The following is a 23,448-nucleotide window of genomic DNA, read 5'->3' as shown; positions in this document are numbered from 1 at the left end:
AGGAGCCTGACAGGCTGCAGTCCACAGGGTCGCAAAGAGTCGGACATAACTGAGCAACTAGGCACACATGTATGGCTACAGAGTGACCGGTTTCTGAACAGCGTTCATTCTACTATTTCTTCAGTATCCAAAGAATAGTAAGAGAGGTGAGTGAACGACCTTCCAAGACTTGTGTAAGACATATATTATTAAAGGGGTGTTTTTGTGTTTGGTATTTTTTCATGTATGAACAACCATTTTACTAATATAAGTTAAGCATCTCCATTGAACAACCCATTACTGTAGAGGCAGGAGGAAAGTTGAGAGAAAACAAAACAGTTTTGGGGAATGTGAATCCAACAAGCATTATAAAATATCTGTTTTTTTCCCATCATAAAACAAATTGCTGACCCAAATCAAGCTGTCAAGATTATAGATCCTGTCTGAGAATTTTTAAATCCCTATATGATTTCTTCTCTGAAACTATATTCATCAACATAAATTAACCAGAAACTTGCTTTACTTTTTGCTTTCTGACATAGTGAAATTGTGATTAGACAAACATTTTAAGGAAAACAGGGAAATGCAAAACTATCCCATAACTAGTATATGAAGGTATATGCTTAGTCTTAGTGTGGAAATTAATTAGTATGGAAAAAATTAGTATGGAAATTAATGTAACATATGTAAACAAGGTGTTAAATTTTACTTAAGTATTTTATTTTGACAATAGTTTATGCTCACTTTTAAGACACGTCAATAATGCAAATTTATCTTTATATATTGTATATTTACATGTAAAATATACTCAAAAAATGTCCCCCCATACAAAATGACACCTATATCAAGTATTCTGACTTAAAAGAAATCACAAAAATAAAAATTTTGTGAGGACAGTGGCATTCTGGGAATTTCTTTCATTCTTTTATAACACAATTATTTGCTTTTGAAATTAAAATATATTTATTTTGGCTTAGTTATACATATAGAACCACTTCATCATTTATATACGTTAAATAAAATTAAAAGAATATGACTTATAAGTAAAATTATTGTATAGTGTTAAAATTAATATATATATAAAATCCACATACCTGAGCCAACCTCTTTTTCCTCTTCTTCAATGTTGTTTTTGATACTATCATACTCCTCATCAATGGTCTGGTTACCGCGCATCTGAGATAAAATTCTACGGGCCTTTTGAGTCTGTCCTTTCTGAATAAGCCATCGAGGACTTTCAGGTAAAAAGAGAAAGCCAAAAAACTGTATAACTGCTGGAATTGCTGCAAGTCCCAGCATGTACCTGCAATAAGAAATCAATATATTGCTGTAAAATGTGGTCTTATAAATGCTGAGTATGAATAAAAGGTTTGCATTTACCACACGGGAATAACATATAATGGTAAAAATTAGAAAGATTTTCTTTTCATCATATATATATATATATGTGTATCATCAGAAATAATGACATTTTTATACTATAGCAGGAAATTGAAAAATGAGAAAATCTGATTCTTCTTCATCTCTCCCACAAATTACAATGAAAAGGAATGGACAAAAGTCACATTCATTAAGGATATGTATTCTGAACCAAACACAACATGAAAAATAGCATAATCACTATTCCTATCTAATACTACTATAATTTTGCAATTTACAATATAAACATGGGGTTAAGACAAAATTCTCTAACATCTGGTTAAAAGATATACTGTTCATTAAAATATATGTTCAGATTTCTTTACAGTTATTTCTTTTCTGTAAATAACCAGTTATGACTTCATTTTGCCATCAAGCAACATATGTTTTCAGGCCAAATGCACTGTACTTTGTTTTTTAAAAAAGACAAGGAGATGGGAAAGGACAGAGAGTTAGGAAAGCATATAGCAGCTGATAGCAGAAAAAATATAGTCAGATGCAAATAATGACTATTAAAATGTTTAGGACTATGAAAAAGCTGCTTATGTTGTTTCATTTGTCCTCTTCTTCAGACATCTGTTCTTATTTTAATTGTAGGATAATTACAATATTGTGATGGTTTTTGCCATACATCAACATAAGTGTCTATACTTAATGACTGGCAAAATTCTAAATAGCAAATAAGCACACCACTTTAAATCTGCCAGAGAAATAACAAAAATAGCAATATGAATATATCAATATCAAAGATCTCTTCAAATTATTCTGACCACTGGATTAATCCCCTAACATCTCCAGGCCTCAATTCTTTTAAACTGAGTTATACTACATAAACTTCAAGGCCTCTTTAAACTGATGGCTCCTATGAATCTAGGAAGAGTTGGACACTGCTGAGCAACCTAAAAAAAAAAAATCAATCTAGGACACTTGGATGTTTCCTACTGATCCAGGTTCCCAGAATATTTTCCATGGTAGATATATGGTGACAGAGCTCAGAAGGCCAGTCCTGATTACATAATAATCCATAAATTAATGAGAATCCACCTGATTCAATACATTTTTCAAAGCTATTCTAACTTTTCGGTTCAGTTCAATCGCTCAGTCGTATCTAAATCTTTGCAACCCCATGGACGGCAGCACTCCAGGCTTCCCTGTCCATCACCAACTCCTGGAGCTTGCTCAAACTCATGTCCATCAAGTTGGTGATGACATCCAACCATCTCAGCCTCGGTCATCCCCTTCTCCTCCTGCCTTCAATCTTTCCCAGCATCAGGGTCCTTTCCAATGAGTCAGTTCTTCACATCGGGTGATAAGCTATAATAAATCAAAAGTACAGCAATCCTGAAGACTCCATACACATATCTTGTGAACAAGTCTATTATTTTCCAGGCAATTTCATTTTAATTCCAAAAAGAGTAGAAAAGCAAAATACAACTGCTACATGAGTCTTCAGAGTATCTCTTATGACAAACCGTAGCAACAAATACACTCAGAAAAATTAACTAAGATATAGAAAGTAAACAAAGTGTTTATGAATGACTGACTAAATAAATCACTTAATGTTAAAAATCTTATTAGACATGTTTCATACTTTAATCCATTAATTTTGAAAATTACACCAATACTGAATCATTCCTTCCTCAGCTCACCTACAAAACATTTTTAACCTCAATTTATGTCATTATACCTTATATTATAATAAATTATTTACCTATTTCACTTGATTGCATATTTAACCATGTTTCAGCAAAGGACCTTATAAAGTATCTTGCACAGTGGGCATTTAGCAAATGTTTTGTGAAATGATGCAAAGCAGCTATATAATATAAACTGTCTACAAAAACTAAACAGAAAATAACTGTTTCACATTTCTATAATAGCATTTTATGCAAAACCCTACTGGGTCATTTAGGTCTGCAAAGTTACTTACAGAGTAATTCTTTCCAAGAAACTAAATTTTTGTAATTCAAGATAGAACCAAATTCTTTTCTTCTGAGGAAGACTCATTTGATGAGAACTAAAAAGATTAGCTCACACAAATGCATATTTCTGGCCTCTTTCCTTCATGATGTTAATTTGTATAGCCAAATCTGTTACTTAAATGTATGTTTTAATGCTGTAAATGAATGAAATTTCTATTCAGTTGTGTTCTCTCTTTAAAAATTTAAGAGAAAAGATTATCCTACACTCCTAGTTATTTAAAAGAAAAGCAATAAAAAGATGATTTCAAGAGCTTACTGACTGGAAGACCCTGGTGCTGGAAAAGATTGAAGGCAAGACAAGAAGAGGGCAACAAGGATAAGATGGTCAGATGGCATCACTGACTCAATGGACATAAGTTTAAGCAAACTCAAGGAAAGAGTGAAGGACAGGGAAGCCTGGTGTGCTGCAGCTAATGGGGTCACAAAGAATCAGACACAAGTTAGCAACTGAACAACAAATAAAAAGGTAGAAATCAAATATGTTGAATTAGGAAATAAATAAGAAAAGTACTAAAGGTGAAACCCTTTATGTTCATTTCTTTATACCTTTCTCGATCTTTTATTCTGTTCTCCAAACCCCCTTTTGTGATGAATTAAGATTAAAGGGATGCACTAAATACTTCAAGGAAGCACTGAAATGAATAAAGAAACTGAATGATTTTTAGACCCAAAGATGCTCATGTAATACTTTGCACTATTGTAGGCTTCCCTGGTACACTTCATTATGCACTATTTAATCCCAGAACATAAATTTTTTTTTTTAATTAAAAGAAACAAGAAAAGGAGAAAAGAGAAAAGAAAAACACAAACATACATATTAGTTTGTTTTCTAAGCCAGCTGTAGGAGACAGAATACTTCAGCCCTCCAGTCTTCTGAAATTTCTAAATGCAAAAACTCTAGATCTGACATTTACAATTCAATGACTTAATACCAGAATAAGAAAAAGAAACTCACATTCTACTGCCAAGTTTTAAGGAAATTAAAGCCTATTTTCAGAGACTGGTCAAGATAAACATGTTTTATACATTTACATCCTAAGATTTCTCTTTTAAAGGTAAAACAAAGAGGCTTATTTTCAGTTCAGTTCAGTCGCTCAGTCGAGTCTGACTCTTTGTGACCCCATGGAATGCAGCACAGTGGGCTCCCCTGTCCATCACCAACACCCAAAGCTTGCTCAAACTCATGTCCATCAAGTTGGTGATGACATAAAACCCATCTCATCCTCTGACACCCCCTTCTCCTCCCGCCTTCAATCTTTCCCAGCATCTGGGCCTTTCCCAAAGAGTCAGTTCTTCACATCAGGTGGCCAAAGTATTGGAGCTTCAGCTTCAGCATCAGTCTTTCCAATGAATATTCAGGACTGATTTCCTTTAGCATTGACTGGTTTTATCTCCTAGCAGTCCAAGGGACTTTCAAGAGTCTTCTCCAACACCACATTTCAAAAGCATTAATTCTTCAGCACTCAGCTTTCTTTCTGGTCCAACTCTCACATCCATAGATGACTACTTTGAAGCTTTGTCAGCAAAGTAATGTCTCTGCTTTTTAATATGCTTTCCAGGTTGGTCATAGCTTTTCTTCCAAGGAGCAAGCATCTTTTAATTTCATGACTGCAGTCACCATCTGCAGTGATTTCAGAGCCCAAGAAAATAAAATCGGTCAATGTTTCCATTGTTTCCCCATCTATTTGCATCTATTTCCTCATCTTTGCATCCTAAATGGGACCAGATGCCATGATCTTCATTTTTTGAATGATGAGTTTTAAGCCAGCTTTTTCACTTTCTTCTTTCACTTTCATCAAGAGGCTCTTTAGTTCTTCTTCACTTTCTGCCATAACAGTGGCATCATCTGCATATCTGAGGTTATTGATGTCTCTCCCAGCACTCTGATTCCAGCTTGTGATTCATCCAGCCCAGCATTTCGCATGATGTACTCTGTATATAAGTTAAATAAGCAGGGTGACAATATACAGCCTTGACATATTCCTTTCCCAATTTGGAACCAGTCTATTGTTCCATGCCCAGTTCTAACTGTTGCTTCTTGACCTGCATACAATCTAGGCTAGTTAAAGCACTGCTATAGACTCACCAAGAGTCCTCTAAATCCAAGGAAACCAGATGAATGACAAGAGTACACTGATAAAGCAGGCAGGCAATTCCCAAACAAACAAGTAGCCCCCTGACATGGGACATCTCCTAATTATAAGTCAAATCAAGAGTTCTAAATCCTGGCTACACATTAGAATCACCCAAGAGGCTTTTAAAACATACCAGCAGCCAGGTCTCAACCACCTCAGAGATTCTGACTAATTGGTCTGGGCTTTAAGACCAGGGAATTCTATTTTCTTAAAAGTTCTTAAAGGTGGTACTAATGTGCCTTCATGGCTAAAAACCACTGATCTAAGTGTTTAAAAAACCCAGAGGGTGAAAGTGAACAATAAGCACTCAAGGTCCACATTTTAAGCAAATGCCATTTACCTTCTAGAAGCCAGACAGCACATCAAGCTGAAAGAATGGGAAAGGAGGTTGACGCAAGAAAAAGCGCCAAGCCTTCATGAATTCTAAAATCTTTAACATTCTCTTTAGTATCAAGATTACTCATAGAAAGATACCTTTTAAAACTTTCTAAACTGAAGTTAAGAAATGAGTTATTCCCTGGTACAACTAGGAGTACCAGGACCTACATACCAGACAATTAAGGCAGGAACCTCAAATACTAAGCAATACTTCCAAACTGTGTGGTTGGGCCAGCTATCAATGAATCACCAGTCTAGGTTCGATGCAGGATACAGGATGCTTGGGGCTGGTGCACTGGGATGACCCAGAGAGATGGTATGGGGAGGGAGGTGGGAGGGGGGTTCAGGATTGGGAACACGTGTGCATCCGTGGTGGATTCATGTTGATGTATGGCAAAACCAATACAGTATTGTAAAGTAAAATAACCTTAAAAAAAAAAAGAAAGAAAAGAAAAATAAGTAAATAAATAAAGGAGACAAGCCTGGTTTCATCTCAGATTAAGCCTTCCCAGTGTCAGGAACTGAAACTGTAAACCAAACATCCTTCATTCCTAGGTGTCAACCTTCTACACTATGGCTGAGTAGACCTGCTAAGCTGCTGCTATCTGATGGCCCGTTCCTCACACAGAACCAAACAAGTCCTTCATTGAACTGAACATTTAGAATCAATCTTGTCTTAAAGGAATCACATTGCTCTCCCCTATGAAACGAAAGACAAGCATCCTCGAATAGATGGACATTTAAGACACAGTATTTTGTAGTTCATAACTGCCCTTCTCTGAACTGATGACAAAATGGTTATCTGATAAGACAGTCAACAGATGGACATATCATTTATCTCTAGTAGTTCCACAGTGATATTAATTATGTTCCAAATTCATGAAAATCTACTTGAAGGTATAAACTCAGCTTGGACATATGATCATTTCACAGTAACAGCAAAAGTAATAGCTAATACATAGCACTAGCACCAGTTACTGTGTGCCAAGCACTGCTCAAAGGAATTGAAATACCTTATTTATCCCAAAACAACCCTAGGACATAGGTACCAATATTATTACCATTTTAAAGACACAGAAACAAGGCACAAAGAAGATATAGAACTAGCATGCAGTAGAATTAGGATTAAAACCCAGGCTCCTATAATAAATGTTTCTTTTAAGTTAAGCTACAATAAATGTTTAATGATTATTTGATAAAATTCATAAAAGGGGGCATACATTTGTATTAGTCTCATATTTAAATACTTTGAAGGATCGCTTCAGAAGTTTGTTGTTTACACATCTCTCAGTGTTGTTAACACATCTCAGTAAAGCCCTGCAGCAACAGAAGGAGAAAGAGCCTCTGAGTGCTGTCCTCCCAGTCTCACCAAACATAGCACAGCACGGGGCTAGGCACCCACTGGGCTAGGGATCTGCAAACTGGACTTAACAACACTGACCCACCAGTGGCAAACCAAATATCTTTTTATCTTCTCAACACCAGAGTGTTTCTATGAGAACAGCTGACTATTAAAGAAAATATAATTTGTAAGGGTAAACTTCTACTGTTTATCATGCCAAACTGAATTTTGATTTCATTTTTCTTTAATCTATACAGGTAAACTTTTCATACAGGAAAAATTTTAACAATAAGACAACAGATAATTTAAAAGACGATTGGAGCAACAAAATTTTGACTTGAGAGTTGATCCTTTTAAAATGTTTTATGTGACAAACTGGGCTGTGCTGTGCTAAGTCGTTTCAGTTGTGTCTGACTCTTTGTGACCCCATGGACTGTAGCCTGCAAAGCTCCTACGATCATGGAATTTTCCAGGCAAGAATACTGGAGTGGATTGCCATTTCCTCCTCCAGGGGATCTTCCTGACCCAGGAATCGAACCTAAATCTCTTACATTGCCTGCACGGGCAGGCAAGTTCTTTACCACTAGCACCACCTGGCAAGTCCCTTTATGCGACATATGTGATATTAATAGACCTAAAGTTGCTTTTCCCTACATTTTGTTTTCCAATGTCTGCCTCCCAGAGGCTTCCCCAAAAGGAACTGTGCTGGAGAGAGTAACTGTTATCCTGCATCATATTCTTTTTTACTTCTTTTCTCCCCTCTATTCTTTTTCTTCCTCAAATTCTCAAATGTCAAGAAAAAGGGTTACCAGGCCCTTGTAATGTAAAAGCCATACATACGATTTATGGCTTTAATTGTAAGTCAAGCTATAACAGAAAGACTATCACAGCTAGGGGAACTGTATTACAAAGTGTTATATTTAAAACAAACCATATAAAATTATTTTTATGGCTCTTGAGGTGCTGGATTCTACTAACAGAAGACATTTTCATGTGGAAAAGTAAAGATTTTTTTGGACACTGCAGGCATTTAGCCAATTATCCTCCTAATGAGCCATGAGAGCATTAAGGTGCAGCTCAATAATTACTTCCTTACCTGTCTCTAGACCTCAGGTTGTTAAAAATTTACATTTTTAAGCCAAATTATCACATTACATTTTTCTAGTCATAGAGAATCTTGATATTTTTCAAAACACAATCTCTGAAACTGTCTTGGGTACAGGTAGGGTTTTTAGCAATATCCTCTAATAATATAAAAAACTGTCTTATAATAAACTGGAAAAAAAAATGTATTTGTTATTATAACAGTTTTACTTCCATTCTTTATCTTCTAGTTTGTATTTGTATCTATTTTCTATTCATTTAGAAACAAGAATGTTATGTTAACCCATTTCTTTTTTTTAAATTTTTTTTATTGTATCTTTTTTCTTTTTTGTTAACCCATTTCTAAGAACACAAATATATTAGAGGAATACTGTATCATAAATACTAAGATGCTGTGCTTTATTCTTTAAAACTCTACAATTTCAAACTGGCATCCTTTCACATATAATTATGATTTAAACTTTAATCTTTTTTTCCTGAAACGTTTCACTGAATATCATAGAATGAGTCAGCAGTTAGAATCAGTAAATTCTTTGAAAATGTTACTTTATGAAGATTTATGTTACTTTATGCTTACTTAGAATGCTAAGGCTGAACTTCAAACATCTGAATGTAAGTTAATGCCAAACTCAAGAAGTTGAGTATCATGAACAAACTTAATTAGAGTGCTGCTGCTGCTAAGTCGCTTCAGTTGTGTCCGACTCTGTGCGACCCCATAGATGGCAGCCCACCAGGCTCTCCTGTCCCTGGGATTCTCCAGGCAAGAACACTGGAGTGGGTTGCCATTTCCTTCTCCAATGGAGGAAAGTGAAAAGTGAAAGTGAAGTCGCTCAGTCGTGTCCAACTCTCAGCGACCCCGTGGACTGCAGCCCACCAGGCTCCTCTGTCCATGGGATTTTCCAAGCAAGAGTACTGGACGGAGTAGGGTACCATTGCCTTCTCCATAATTACTGTGCAGTATTGTGTAAATCCAAAAACATCTCCCCAAGCTGCAATTTTCCAATATATTGATTGTTATACTCTATACATACTGGTAAGAATTTCCCCTTAAAAAGGCATAAGCCAATCCCTTCAAACCACATCCAAAAACACAGTCCTTCAGCCCTATATCTAGAGCTATTCAATTTTGATGTTCAAGAGTCCTATGGATTTTGAGTTTTTTCATATATTTCTTATATTGTTTAAGTAATAATACATGAGTAATACATTTACTCCAAAATCTCTATTCTTGGATTTACAAAAGAAACAGCCACCTTTAAATATTAATGATAAAATATTTACTCAATACTCATCAAACATAAGTTATGACTTATATATGTTCCTACTTAATGAAGAAGTTTTAAATGCAAGAACACAGTACTGAATTTTACTATCTGCTACAGTTATAACAACTTATTTCATAATGTATTTTTAAAGTTTTGTTCATCACTCAGAAGAACTTAAAATAAGAATTATACTGCCTTAAAAAGGCTGCAAATGAACTTATCTACAAAACTAAAATAGAATTACAGGCATAGGTAATAAATTTATGGCTTCCAGCAGGTAAAGGCGGAAGGAATAAATTAGGAGACTGAAATTGACATATACACACTACCATATATAAAACAGATAACTAATAAGGACCTAGCACAGGGATCTCTATTCAATATTCTATAATGGTCTATATGGGCTGCTGCTGCTGCTGCTGCTGCTAAGTCGCTTCAGTCATGTCCGACTCTGTGTGACCTCACAGACGGCAGCTCACCAGGCTCCACCGTCCCGGAGATTCTCCGGGCAAGAACACTGGAGTGGGTTGCCATTTCCTTCTCCAATGCAGGAAAGTGAAAAGTGAAAGTGAAGTGTTCGACCCTCAGCGACCCCATGGACTGCAGCCTACCAGGCTCCTCCGTCCATGGGATTTTCCAGGCAAGAGTACTGGAATGGGTTGCCATTGCCTTCTCCATCTATATGGGAAAAGAATCTAAAAAAGAATAGATACATGCACTTGTATAAAAGATTCACTTTCAAGTTTACCTGAAACTAACACAACATTGTAAAGCAATTATATTTCAATAAAAAATTTTTTAAAGAAATAAAATACTGCCTAATTAAGACCTCAGGCTAAGAAGTTAATTTTCGTCTGCCATTAAGGGCTATATTCTGTATTCATCAATGATCAGTCATATTATCAATGACTAATACACTTGAAAATCTGATGGGAGACAGAACAAACAAGAGACACGCAACTGGGGGTAAATAATCTTAAAAAATTAATGTGTCAAGTTGTATTCTCTCTAGTAAAAAAAAAAAAAAGATACATCAGCAGCAAACGAGCAATTTTTGTGTTACCTAGTAAATGAGTCTATGTAGAAAACATCAGCCATAGGTATAAACATAGACATAAGCAAAGAAAATATTAACTTTATCTAGAGTTTAGGGAAAAAATCCTCTGAAAGAAATCTGAGGTCAATATACAAGGCAAGTGGCTTCAATTCAGTTCAGTTGCTCAGTCGTGTACAACTCTTTGAGACCCCATGGACTGCATCACGCCAGGCCATACTGTCCATCACCAACTCCTGGAGCTTTTTCAAACTCACGTCTATTGACTCAGTGATACCACCCAACCATCTCATCATCTATCGTTCCCTTCTCTTCCTGCCTTCAATCTTTCCCAGCATCTGGGTCTTTTCCAATGAGTCAATTCTTCTCATCAGGTGGCCAAAGTACTAGAGCTTCAGCATCAGTCTTTCCAATGAATATTCAGGGCTGATTTCCTTTAGGATTGACTGGTTTGATCTCTTTGCTGTCCAAGGGACTCTTAAGAGTCTTCTCCAACACCACAGTTCAAAAGCATCAATTCTTCAGCACTCAACTTTCCTTACGGTTCAACTCTCACATCCATACATGACTACTGGAAAAACCATAGCTTTACCTAGATGGACCTTTATCAGCAAAGTAATAGTTCTGCTTTTTAATATGCTGTCTAGGTTAGTCATAGCTTTTCTTCCAAGGAAGAAAATTTCATGACTGCAGTCACCATCTGCAGTGATTCTGGAGCCCAAGAAAATACAGTCTTTTATTTTCTGTCACTGTTTCCATTGTTTCCCCAACTATTTGCATGAAGTGATGGGACCAGATGCCATGATCTTAGTTCTTTGAATGTTGAGTTTTAAGCCAGCTTTTTCACTCTCCTCTTTCACTTTCATCAAGAGGCTCTTCAGTTCCTCTTCACTTTCTGCCATATGAGTGGTGTCATCTGCATATCTGAAGTTATTGACATTTCTCCTGGCAATCTTGATTCCAGCTTGTCCTTCATCCAGCCCAGCATTTTTCAAGGCATGTGGCTTGGTTGAGGTTATTTAGTGTTGTAGTCACAACAGGATCAGCAATATACACTAGCTTTGATAGAATAAGATTAGATGCTATTTAAATAAATGAATGTGGTATTCAGCAGAGATATTAGATAGTTTTAAACAACATGGCAAAATGCATCAAGACTTGTGTAAAATTCACAGTACGAGTGCAGAAAATTATGCGCACACAGCCATACCTACATATATACAGCCTCTTTTTCAAACTCTGAATATCTTCCATATGCAAAGCTCTACACTTGAGATTATGGAGACACACAAATGATCAAGAGACATTTCCTTGCTTCAAGGAACTTATACCTAGTAATCATGGAATGAAATAGTATTATATAATTGCTATGATTGAGATTTAGTCACAGCGTAAAAGTAAGGAGAAAAATTATTTCAACAGAGGATATTAGAAAAAGTGTCATGGTAAAAACAACATTTAAATTACCACTGACTATTGCAGAAAAGGAATATAAAGCAAGGAGCCAATATAAGATTCAAATTAGAGACTTCCCTGGTGGCTCAGTGGATCAGAATCTGCCTGCAAAGCAAGGAACATGGGTTCGATCCCTGGTCCAGGAAGATTCCAAACATCACAGAGCAACTAAGCCCACGATCCACAGCCACTGAGCCTGTGCTCTAAGAGCCTACAAGCTACAACTACCAAGCCCACTTGCAGCAACTACTGAAGCCGCTGTACCTCGAGCCTATGCTCTGTAACAAGAGAGGTCACTATAAGGAGAAGCCTACTCAGCACAACCAAAAGTATCCATAGCTCGCCACAACTAAGGAAAGCTTACAAAACAACAAAGACCCAGCACAGCCAAAATAAATAAATAAATATAAATAGGTAAAATTAAAATATTCAAATTAACTTTTTGGTAAAATTTGCATACAATACAATGAGATGATCCAAGGTATACCATTCTATGAGTTAATGTATCTATATCCATACATGTCTCCTTGACCATCTTGGTCAAGAAACACATTTCCATCATCCAAGTAGGTTCCCTCAAACCCTACCCCCTCTCAGTCAATCCCCATTGCCCTAGATCATCACCGGTCCAATTTCTGTGCCCATAGTTAATTTTGGGGCTTCCCTGGTGGTTCAGTCAGTAAAGAATCTGCCTGCAGTGTGGGAGACCTGGGTTCGATCCCTAGGTTGGGAAGATCCCCTGGAAGAGAGTATGGCAACAGTTAATTTTGAATGTTAATGAAATTTATATGGAATCATAGGGACCATACACTTTTGTGTCTAGCTTCTTTCAATCATGTTTTTGAGATACATTCATCCTTTCTAATCTACTGATTCATCAATCCTTACCAGTCTCCCATTGATTATTTTCACTTTATACTATGTCTTGAAATCAGTGAATTCTCCACCTTGTTCTTCAAGATGGTTTTGGCATTTTTAGGTCCTCTACTTTTCTGTAAAAATTTTAAAATCAATTATCCATTTCAATGAATTCAAATGAATGTAATTGGTGATGGCAGACATCTTAATCTTGATTTATATCACAAGGGAAAGCATTTACGCTTTCCCTATTGAATATAAAGTTGGCTGCACATTTCTTCACAGATGTCCTTTATTGAATTCAAGAAGTCTCTTCCTTTCTAGTTTGCAGAAAAGGTTTTATCATAAATAAATGCTATTCTGTCAAATGTTTTACTGCATATACTGAGATTGACCACTTAGGTTTTCTTCCTTTAAACAATTCAACATGGAGACTTCTACAAATTACTTTTCATATGGTAAACAACCTGACTTTCCTGGGAAAACTGTCTCAGTCAGTTTATATAAAGGATTTATTATTCTTTTATTTATCATTGGGTTTGATTTTACTAATATTGTAAGTATACCCTCAATCAGTGTCTAGAATTTACTCTCCTTGTAGTAACTTAAGCCACTTCCAGAACTAACAAGTTATGAATTTGAACCACTGTTTTTCCAAATGAACTAGAATCTTCATTACAACCAAAGGTGCAGCCCATCCAGAAGTTCAATGTTACAGCAATAGGCAGCCCTTATGTATAATCTCTTAACATAAAATTTATTGGCACCTATTATAATATACTTTAATATTTAACATGTATGTATAACTATTGAGTATCCAATATGTGTCACTGTCGAATGTACTAAAAATAAAAAACTGGACAGCTGAGACATGACTAATTTCATTTAAAAAGTCCACAATATTAGTCATGCTGGCCTCAAAACCCAGCTGAGGAGTATTGCTTCTACTTCTATTTTCTTAAAACTTTTATTTAAGCTTGGAATAGTTCTTTCTTAAACGTTTTATAGAATTCACCAGTGAAACCATATGGGTCTGGAGTTAGCTTTTCAGGTTACTAGTAATGATTCAACTTAATAAACATAGTAATACTCAGATTTTCCATTTTACCTTGTGTTGGTTTTTAGTAGAGTTGTGATTTTCAAGCAATACGCCCATCCCATCCTTACTGGTACAAAATTGTTCAAAGTGTTCCATCAACTATCTTTGTTATCAATAGAAATGATGTGTTTTTACTCCTGAAAATGGTAACTTGTACTTTATCTTTTTAAATCAGTCATCATCAGTATACCACTTTTATTAATAATTCCAAAAACCAACATTGTTTATTTTTTATATTGTTCACCTGCTCTGTACCTTGACTTCTACTATTTATTATTTAATCCTTTCTGTTTTATTCAGTTTTAATGTGCTCATATTTTTCTAGCTTAACATGAAACTTAGATCATTTGACTTCTCCACTTCTCTAATAAAATAACTCTAGCTATATATATTATGCTGTACGCAGAGTGTCAGACTTTATTTTTTGGGGCTCCAAAATCACTGCAGATGGTGACTGCAGCCATGAAATTAAAAGACGCTTAATCCTTGGAAGAAAAATTATGACCAACCTAGATAGTATATTCAAAAGCAGAGACATTACTTTGCCGACCAAAGTCCGCCTAGTCAAGGCTATGGTTTTTCCTGTGGTCATGTATGGATGTGAGAGTTGGACTGTGAAGAAAGCTGAGTGCCGAAGAATTGATGCTTTTGAACTGTGGTGTTGGAGAAGACTCTTGAAGATCCCTTGGACTGCAAGGAGATCAAACCAGTCCATTCTGAAGGAGATCAACCCTGGGACTTCTTTGGAAGGAATGATGCTAAAGCTGAAGCTCCAGTACTTTGGACACCTCATGAGAAGAGCTGACTCATTGGAAAAGACTCTGATGCTGGGAGAGATTAGGAGCAGAAGGAGAAGGCACGACCCAGGATGAGATGGCTGTATGGCATCACAGACTCGATGGATGTGAGTCTGAGTGAACTCCGGGAGATGGTGATGGACAGGGAGGCCTGGCGTGCTACGATTCATGGGGCCACAAAGAGTCGGACACGACTGAACGACTGAACTGAACTGAACTGAAGCAGAGTTGAAACTGTATTCAACAAATTTTGATATATTTTATTTCCTTTGAACTCAAAATTATTTTCTCATTTTCCTTCTGATGTCTCCTGAGTTATTTAGAACATGTTGCTTTAATTTACAAATAGTTGAACCTTTTCTTGTTATTTTATTGATGTCTAATTTAATTCTGCAATAGTTAGAGAACACACTCTAAAAGTCACGTTTAAAATTTATCAACTTTTATTTTCTGAATGTTGAGCTTTAAACAAACTAAGATCATGGCATCTGGTCCCATCACTTCATGGGAAATAGAGGGGGAAACAGTGGAAACAGTGTCAGACTTTATTTTGGGGGGGCTCCAAAATCACTGCAGATGGTGATTGCAACCATGAAATCAAAAGACGCTTACTCCTTGGAAGGAAAGTTATGACCAAACTAGATAGCATATTCAAAAGCAGAGACATTACTTTGCCAACAAAGGTCCGTCTAGTCAAGGCTATGGTTTCTCCTGTGGTCATATATGGATGTGAGAGTTGGACTGTGAAGAAAGCTGAGGGACAAAGAATTGATGCTTTTAAGCTGTGGTGTTGGAGAAGACTCTTGAGAGTCCCTTGGACTGCAAGGAGATCCAATCAGTCCATTCTAAAGGAGATCAGTCCTGGGTGTTCACTGGAAGGACTGCTGCTAAAGCTGAAACTCCAGTACTTTGGGCACCTCATGCAAAGAGTTGACTCATTGGAAAAGACTCTGATGCTGAGAGGGATTGGGGACAGGAGGAGAAGGGGACGACCCAGGATGAGATGGCTGGATGGCATCACCGACTCAATGGATGTGAGTCTGAGTGAACTCTGGAGTTGGTGATGGACAGGGAGGCCTGGTGTGCTGCGATTCATGGGGTTGCAAAGAGTCAGACATGACTGAGCAACTGAACTGAACTGTACTTTTATTTTATGATTCAACATATGGTCAATTTCACAGAATGTCTGATATAAATTTGAAAAAGAATGTGTACACTGCAGCTGTCAGGTACGGCCATCTACAAATGTCAACTATGGTTAGGCAGTTAAGAGTGTTTTCTAGTTTTTTTATAAACTTAATTTTTGTCTAGTTGCCCTATCAGTTGCTAAAAGAGTTAAAAATTCTCCAAATATGAGCCTGAGTTTGTCTACTTCTTCCTTTAGTTCCATGATTTTAAAATTGTGTTTGTTGTTGTTGTCATCAGTCAGTTGTGCCCGACTCTTCTGTGACCCCACGGACCATAGCCCGCTCGACTCTTTTGTCCATGGGATTTCCCAGGCAAGAACACTGGAGTGGGTTGCCATTTCCTTCTCCAGGAGATCTTCCAGATCCAGGGATCAAACCCGTGTCTCCTGCATTGGCAGGCAGATTCTTGACCACTGAGTCACTAGGGAAGCCCTTAAATGGTGATAAAATATACAAAATAAAATTTCCCATTTTAATCATATTTAAGTGTATAGATCTGTAGCATTGAGTACATTCGCAATGTTGTACGATATGTTCTTTATCATTTTTAATTCTGATGAACTGACTCTTTCAGCATTATGCAATCTAAGTAATCTCTGGTAACACCACATCTCAAAGTCTACTTTGTGTGCTTACTACTACAGCCACACCAGCTTTCTTACACTTAGAGTTTGCACAGTCTGTGTTTTGTCCTCCTTTCACTTTCACCCTGTCTATGCCATTTTATTTAAAGTGTGTCTCTGTTGGACAACATAAACCTGTATCATGCTTTTTATGCAAAATGATAATTTTTTACATTTAATGTCACTGCTGCTGTAGTTGGATTTTAAGTTCACCATTTTGCTATCTGCTTTCTATTTATCCCATCAGCTATGCATTTTCTTGCCTTTGTTCAGATTACACAAATATTTTAAATAATTTTATTTTAATGCTTATAATGACTCCTTAGCTATAACTTTTTGTAATCTATTCCAGTGGTTCTTTTCAGGATGAAACATGCATCTTAATTTATCATTCCACCTAGAGATAATGCTGCAACTCTTCACAAATGTGCATAATTCCGTTTACTGGGCCCAATTATTTTGCTGTTGTCACCATATACTTTATAATTTGCATATATTACAAATTGTACAATACATATAAACAATCATATCTTTCAAAGAATTTGAGAGATGAAAATAACAAAGTTTTTGGCCTCTTATGATAGCCACTATTCTATCTCCCTCCTATAGGGGAGTTTCACCTAATGTCATTTCCCTTCTCTGAAAAATTTCCTTAGCCTTTCTTATAATGCAGGAGGTCTAGTGTGAACAGACCTTCCTAATTTTAGATTATCTGAAAATGTTTTATAAGCATAATCTTGGTGTTTGTCTACCTTGACCATTTTTTTTTTCAATTAAGGGTCACACTTTCTGTTTATCTGCACATCTAACAATTTTTATTGTGTTTTGAAAATTGTGGATAAACTCTGAAGACTCCAGATCTTGTTCTTTTCTGAAGAATACTGACTTTTTTTATTAGGTAACTTGTATCTGTGGAAGCTTGGTTTTACACTTGGTTAGTATAAATCTGCTTTCAGTTTTGGCTTGTTCTTAGGAGATATTCCTTAAGCAAACAACAAAGCTTTACACCTAAGGTATGGTGCTTCTAGGATTTCAATGGAAAACTCAAGGTGTTGGCCCTTCTAACCTGGTAGGTTTCAAATTCCAAATATGTCCTTCCTCCTATAGGCAGGAAATAAAATCTCTCTCATCTTTCACCATCTTTTAACTATTGTTTTCTGCAGGCTCCATGGAATCTCCCTTGTAATATTCATAGTTCAGGTATCTATAAAGTATTTGTAGCAAATTAATATTCATATTAATTTGAATATGATAATTAATTAATCCCTGATGGCTCAGATGGTAAAAGCATCTGCCTACAATGCAGGAGACCTGGGTTCGATTCCTGGGTTGGGAAGATGCCCTGGAGAAGGAAATGGCAACCAGTGTTCTTGCCTAGAAAATTCCATAGACAGAGGAGCCTGGTAGGCTACAGTCCATGGGATCACAAAGAGTCGGACACGACTGAGTGACTTCACTTCACTTCACTTCAATATTCATATATGGAGGTTTCCTCCAATATGGGTCATTTTTTTCCTGGATTTTCCCCTCAAATTTCACGTGCTCTGGCCACCCCCAACTCTAGCCACTGACTAGAAGGCTAGACAGGACAATAAAACTACTGCTTTTTAGTTAAGTTCTCACTACCCAGTATCATGAATTGAGGGTTGGTAGCTCAAACGGTAAAGAATCTACCTGCAATAAGGAAAACCAGGGTTGCATCCCTCGGCTGGGAAGATCCCATGGAGAAAGAAATGGCAACCCACTCCAGTATTCTTGCCGGGAGAATCCCATGGACAGAGGAGCCTGGTAGGCTACAGTCCATGGGCTCACAGTCAGACAGGACTGAGCGACTAACATTTTCAGAGAAAAGGTCATAGGTGTATGCCTCACCATGAACTGTTCCCTACAAGGATCAAATGTCACTTCAGAACTCTCCAGTGCTTTAAATAGTTTTCTATTTTTTTTTAAATTCTGTCTCTGACTTATAATGGTTATCTTCAGTGGAAGTTCAGTTCAGTTCAGTTCAGTTCAGTCGCTCAGTTGTGTCCGATTCTATGTGACCCCATGAACAGCAGCACACCAGTCCTCCCTGTCCATCACCAAGTCCCAGAGTCCACCCAAACCCATGTCCATTGAGTTGGTGATGCCATCCAACCATCTCATCCTCTGCCGTCCCCTTCTCCTCCTGCCCTCAGTCTTTCCTGGAATCAGGGTCTTTTCAAATGAGTCAGCTCTTCACATCAGGTGGCCAAAGTATTGGAGTTTCAGCTTCAAAATCAGTCCTTTCAGTGAACATTCAGGACTGATTTCCTTTAGAATGGACTGGTTGGATCTCCTTGCAGTCCAAGGGACTTTCAAGAGTCTTCTCCAGCACCACAGTTCAAAAGCATCAATTCTTTGGTGCTCACCTTTCTTTATAGTCCAACTCTCACATTCATACGTGACCACTGGAAGAAATACAGCCTTGACTAGTCAGACCTTTGTTGGCAAAGCAATGTCTCTGCTTTTTAATATGCTGTCTAGATTGGTCATAACTTTCCTTGTTATGCAAATTAGTCTCATTAGCAAACTATATTAACTTTTTACCTGGAAATTTCAGATAGTTGAATGTGATTTTTACTGCTAGCTTTATGCAAGATAGAGACTCAGTCTAAGATTTTGGGGGTAGACAACAGCAAACAAAACTTATGAACATTGAAGATTTAGTATGTTCTTCACTATTAACTCATTTGATTCTCACAATAACATTGAACAATTGCTGAAGCATTTGCTAAATGAGGATGTTAGTGCTTAGATAAAGCAATCCATGTACTGTTAAAGCAAGTCTCAAGTCTATACTATGCTACCTTTATGATAAACAGTCACACATCTTCGGTCTGAATTCTGTCAATAATATAATTACAAATATCTTTAATATTAAGATATTCACTTGTAAACAGACTGTTAACCAAATTCATCTATCTTAAAATGGCCAATGTTGTAAATTACAAGAGTTCTCTCTCCAAATATATGTGCTTAACAATATCATCCTCTTTTAAATATGATTCTGAAAATGATCTTATGGACATGGTTTTTAAATTATAAAATATTATGAGGGAGAGAACCTCATAAATTTATTTCATCTAAAGTAATGCTGGTTTTTAAAAAATTATTTTCTAAGACTCTCAATAATCAAAGTGAACTCAAACAACGCTACTGTTAAATAGAGCACAATGGATTCAAGGTTCTATTCATACTTAGAAGTGGGAATGTGGGAAAACTAGCCTTCCCACTTCACTTTCAAATACCCAAATAGTAATCATGGGCCTCCCACTAGCCATTCTGAAATGCCCAAACATGATTGGCTCTTTCATACTACAGGGCCTTTAGAAATTAGATTTTATGCAGAGTTTCCTTCTCCCTCATTCTCTCTGGAACTCTTCTATTCATAAAAGACTCAGCTCACATATCATTCTACTGTTAAGGTATTCTTTCCCCTTGACAGTTCCCATAACACTATGATTTACTTATCACGTCAATTTAAAGTCTCTCCTTCACTAGCATGTGAGGTGCTTGATTGATTAAGGGCAGGTACATTTCTGTTTTGTTTTGGGTATTTTTTTTAACTTTTTATTTTGTATTGGGTATGGCACCCCACTCCAGTACTCTTGCCTGGAAAACCCCATGGACGGAGGTGCCTGGTAGGCTGCAGTCCATGGGGTCGCAAAGAGTTGGACACGACTGAGTGACTTCACTTTCACTTTTCACTTTCATGCATTGGAGAAGGAAATGGCAACCCACTCCAGTATTCTTGCCTAGAGAATCCCAGGGATGGGGGAGCCTGGTGGGCTGCCGTCTATGGGGTCGCACAGAGTCGGACACGACTGAAGCGACTTAGCAGCAGCAGCAGCAGCAGCAGCAGGAGCAGCAACAATGTTGTGACAGTTTCAGGGGAACAGCAAAGGGACTCAGACGTACATACACACATATCCATTCTCTCCCAAAACCTCCTCCTATCCAGGCTGCCAAATAACACTGAGCAGAATTCTGTGTGCTATAAAATAGGTCCTTATTGGTTGTTCATTTTAAATATAGTATTGTGTTCATGACCATCCCAAACCCCCTAACTAGGACAGTTACATTACTTATTGCTCTTTCTATCTCTAGTGCCAAGTACAACAGAAGTATATAGTAGGTACCAAATATTTTTTTGAATGACTGAATGATTTCCATACTAACCAATGTCTCCAAGAGTATCATGTCAATACCTTGCATCAATATTCTGGCAGTATTCAACAGGTTCCCTAAACCTATCCAAGAGCCAAGAGTTCCATAAATTCTGGACATCACAGTTATCTTAGTCATTGACTCACTTTATGCCATGATTTGCTTAAAAAGTATTAGCTTCCCTTTGCTTATAAGAGGAGGCAACTTCCTCCAGGATTCTTGCTTGGAAAATTCCATGGACAGAAGAGCCTGGTGGGCAGCAGTCCATGGGGTCACAAAGAGTCGGACACAACAGCACATGCACAAACACAAAACCTCCAGCCCAGAATTCACAGACCTCTACAATCTGGCACCAATCTACTGTGTACATTATCACTTCAATTTAAAGCCTCCTGATGCTGCCTTCATCCATCCTACACTCTGCCACCATTTTCACCTCAGTCTCCATAAAGTGAAGTCACTCAGTCGTGTCCGACTCTTTGTGACCCCATGGACTGTAGCCTACCAGGCTCCTCCATCCACAGGATTTTCCAGGCAAGAGTACTGGAGTGGGTTGCCATTTCCTTCTCCATTTCCTTTTCTTCAGTCCCCGTGAATCCTACCAATTCTTCAAAGCTCAGCATAAGTCTCACGTTGTCCATGAATCAGCCTTGTCATTCTCCAGAAAAAAAATCTTGTATAGATGTAACTAGTCCCATGGACAGAGGAGCCTCGTAGGCTGCAGTCCATGGGGTCGCTAAGAGTCGGACACGACTGAGCGACTTCACTTTCACTTTTCACTTTCATGCATTGGAGAAGGAAATGGCAACCCACTCCAGTGTTCTTGCCTGGAGAATCCCAGGGACGGGGGAACCTGGTGGGCTGCCATCTATGGGGTCGCACAGAGTCAGACATGGCTGAAGCGACTAGCAGTAGCAGCAGCACTAATACTTTGTGCTTTTATTCATCGCCTTTATTACCTCAAATTTTCCTTCTACAGCTGAAAAAAGAAAAGGAAAATAAAAGAACATCATATGAATGATGAAACATACCAAAATACCCAGCACACCTGGATACTTTGCAAACAGTTTTATATTGTCTAGTGAGGTGAAATAAGATAACTGTAATATAAAAATAAATAAACTGGAGAATAAGTAAAAGCCAATATAAAGGAGAAGAATTTAGCCCTTCTTTAGGTATACCATTATTTTTTATATAAATCACATGATGATTTATATTTGTAAATAGAGGAACACTAATTTGAAAATCAGCTCTGTCCAATAGAGAAGAACAAAGAATGTTCTGGAATGCAGACAGGCATATTATTTTGAGGGAGGTAAAGTCTCAGAGGCTCAGAAACCACTTTTCTTTCTCTTATTTTTATGCTCAATAAGAAATGCTTATGATTAATAATCTTGCTTTCAGCTATCTGCAAACAGTATCTATTCCCCAAGGAAATTAATGAATTGGCACCTGGCTTTATAATCAATATCTCTTTAGTTTGGTTAAGAGTCTATTCCCTGGAGCCCAGTCAATTTTACCTTAGTTCAATAAACACTTACTGAGCAATTATTATGTTTCAGGCCCTTTTCTAGACCAAAAAATGAGTACAAGGTCAATGATATTAAAAAGCTTCAAAGTGAAATAAATAAACAGAATAAGCAAATGGTTCAAAATAGTACAATCAGTATAAAAGTGAAGCCACATACAAAGCATTATGAAAGGACAAAGGGACAAAAACAGATTCACATGATATTAAAAAAAAGATTTAAAGGAGGAACAAGAATTGAACTGGTAAAGCAGGAAAGGGTAGAAAGACTAATCAAGGCAAAGTGAGCAGAAGGAAAAAACAAACATGAAAAACAAGATGTGACTGATGTATAGAGTTTATAGGCATAAACCAATATTGTATAAAGAAGGAGGGAAGGTGATAACAATAACCTAAAAAATCTAGGAAAACAGATATTGATTGGATAACAAAAAAGACTACAAGCTGTGATGAATAGCCTAATTTCTTTCTGTAACAAATGGGGAATCTGAAGCAGTGGCAGGTCCAGATAAGTATTTTAGACCAATTCTGGTGGTGGCAAAATTCACTTTCAGTTCAGTTCAGTTCAGTCGCTCAGTCGTGTCCGACTCTTTGAGACCCCATGAATTCCAGCATGCCAGGCCTCCCTGTCCATCACCATCTCCTGGAGTTCACACAGACTCACATCCATCGAGTCCGTGATGCCATCCAGCCATCTCATCCTCTGTCGACCCCTTCTCCTCCTGCCCCCAATCTCTCCCAGCATCAGTCTTTTCCAATGAGTCAACTCTTTGCATGAGGTGTCCAAAGTACTAGAGCTTCAGCTTTAGCATCATTCCTTCCAAAGAGATCCCAGGGTTGATCTCCTTCAGAATGGACTGGTTGGATCTCCCTGCAGTCCAGGGGACTCTCCAGAGTCTTCTCCAACACCACAGTTCAAAAGCATCAATTCTTCGGCGCTCAGCCTTCTTCACAGTCCAACTCTCACATCCATACATGACCACAGGAAAAACTATAGCCTTGACTAGACGGACCTTAGTCAGCAAAGTAATGTCTCTGCTTTTGAATATGCTATC

At 37.4% G+C, this 23,448-nt stretch overlaps 1 protein-coding gene across 1 annotated transcript in view; it reads right to left on the bottom strand.

The window, feature by feature from the left end:
• SLC2A13 (solute carrier family 2 member 13) overlaps positions 1-23,448 on the bottom strand; it is a 504,156-nt gene that overhangs the window by 390,339 nt on the left and 90,369 nt on the right. Inside the window, exon 3 of the mRNA XM_018047921.1 lies at positions 1,074-1,282. Coding sequence (XP_017903410.1) covers positions 1,074-1,282 — 209 coding nt within the window. The remainder of the gene's footprint in view (positions 1-1,073; positions 1,283-23,448) is intronic.

This window comes from Capra hircus, chromosome 5 (assembly GCF_001704415.2).
Source record: "Capra hircus breed San Clemente chromosome 5, ASM170441v1, whole genome shotgun sequence".
Classification (NCBI taxonomy): Eukaryota; Metazoa; Chordata; class Mammalia; order Artiodactyla; family Bovidae; genus Capra; species Capra hircus.
This window is presented reverse-complemented; position numbering and strand designations above follow the sequence as displayed.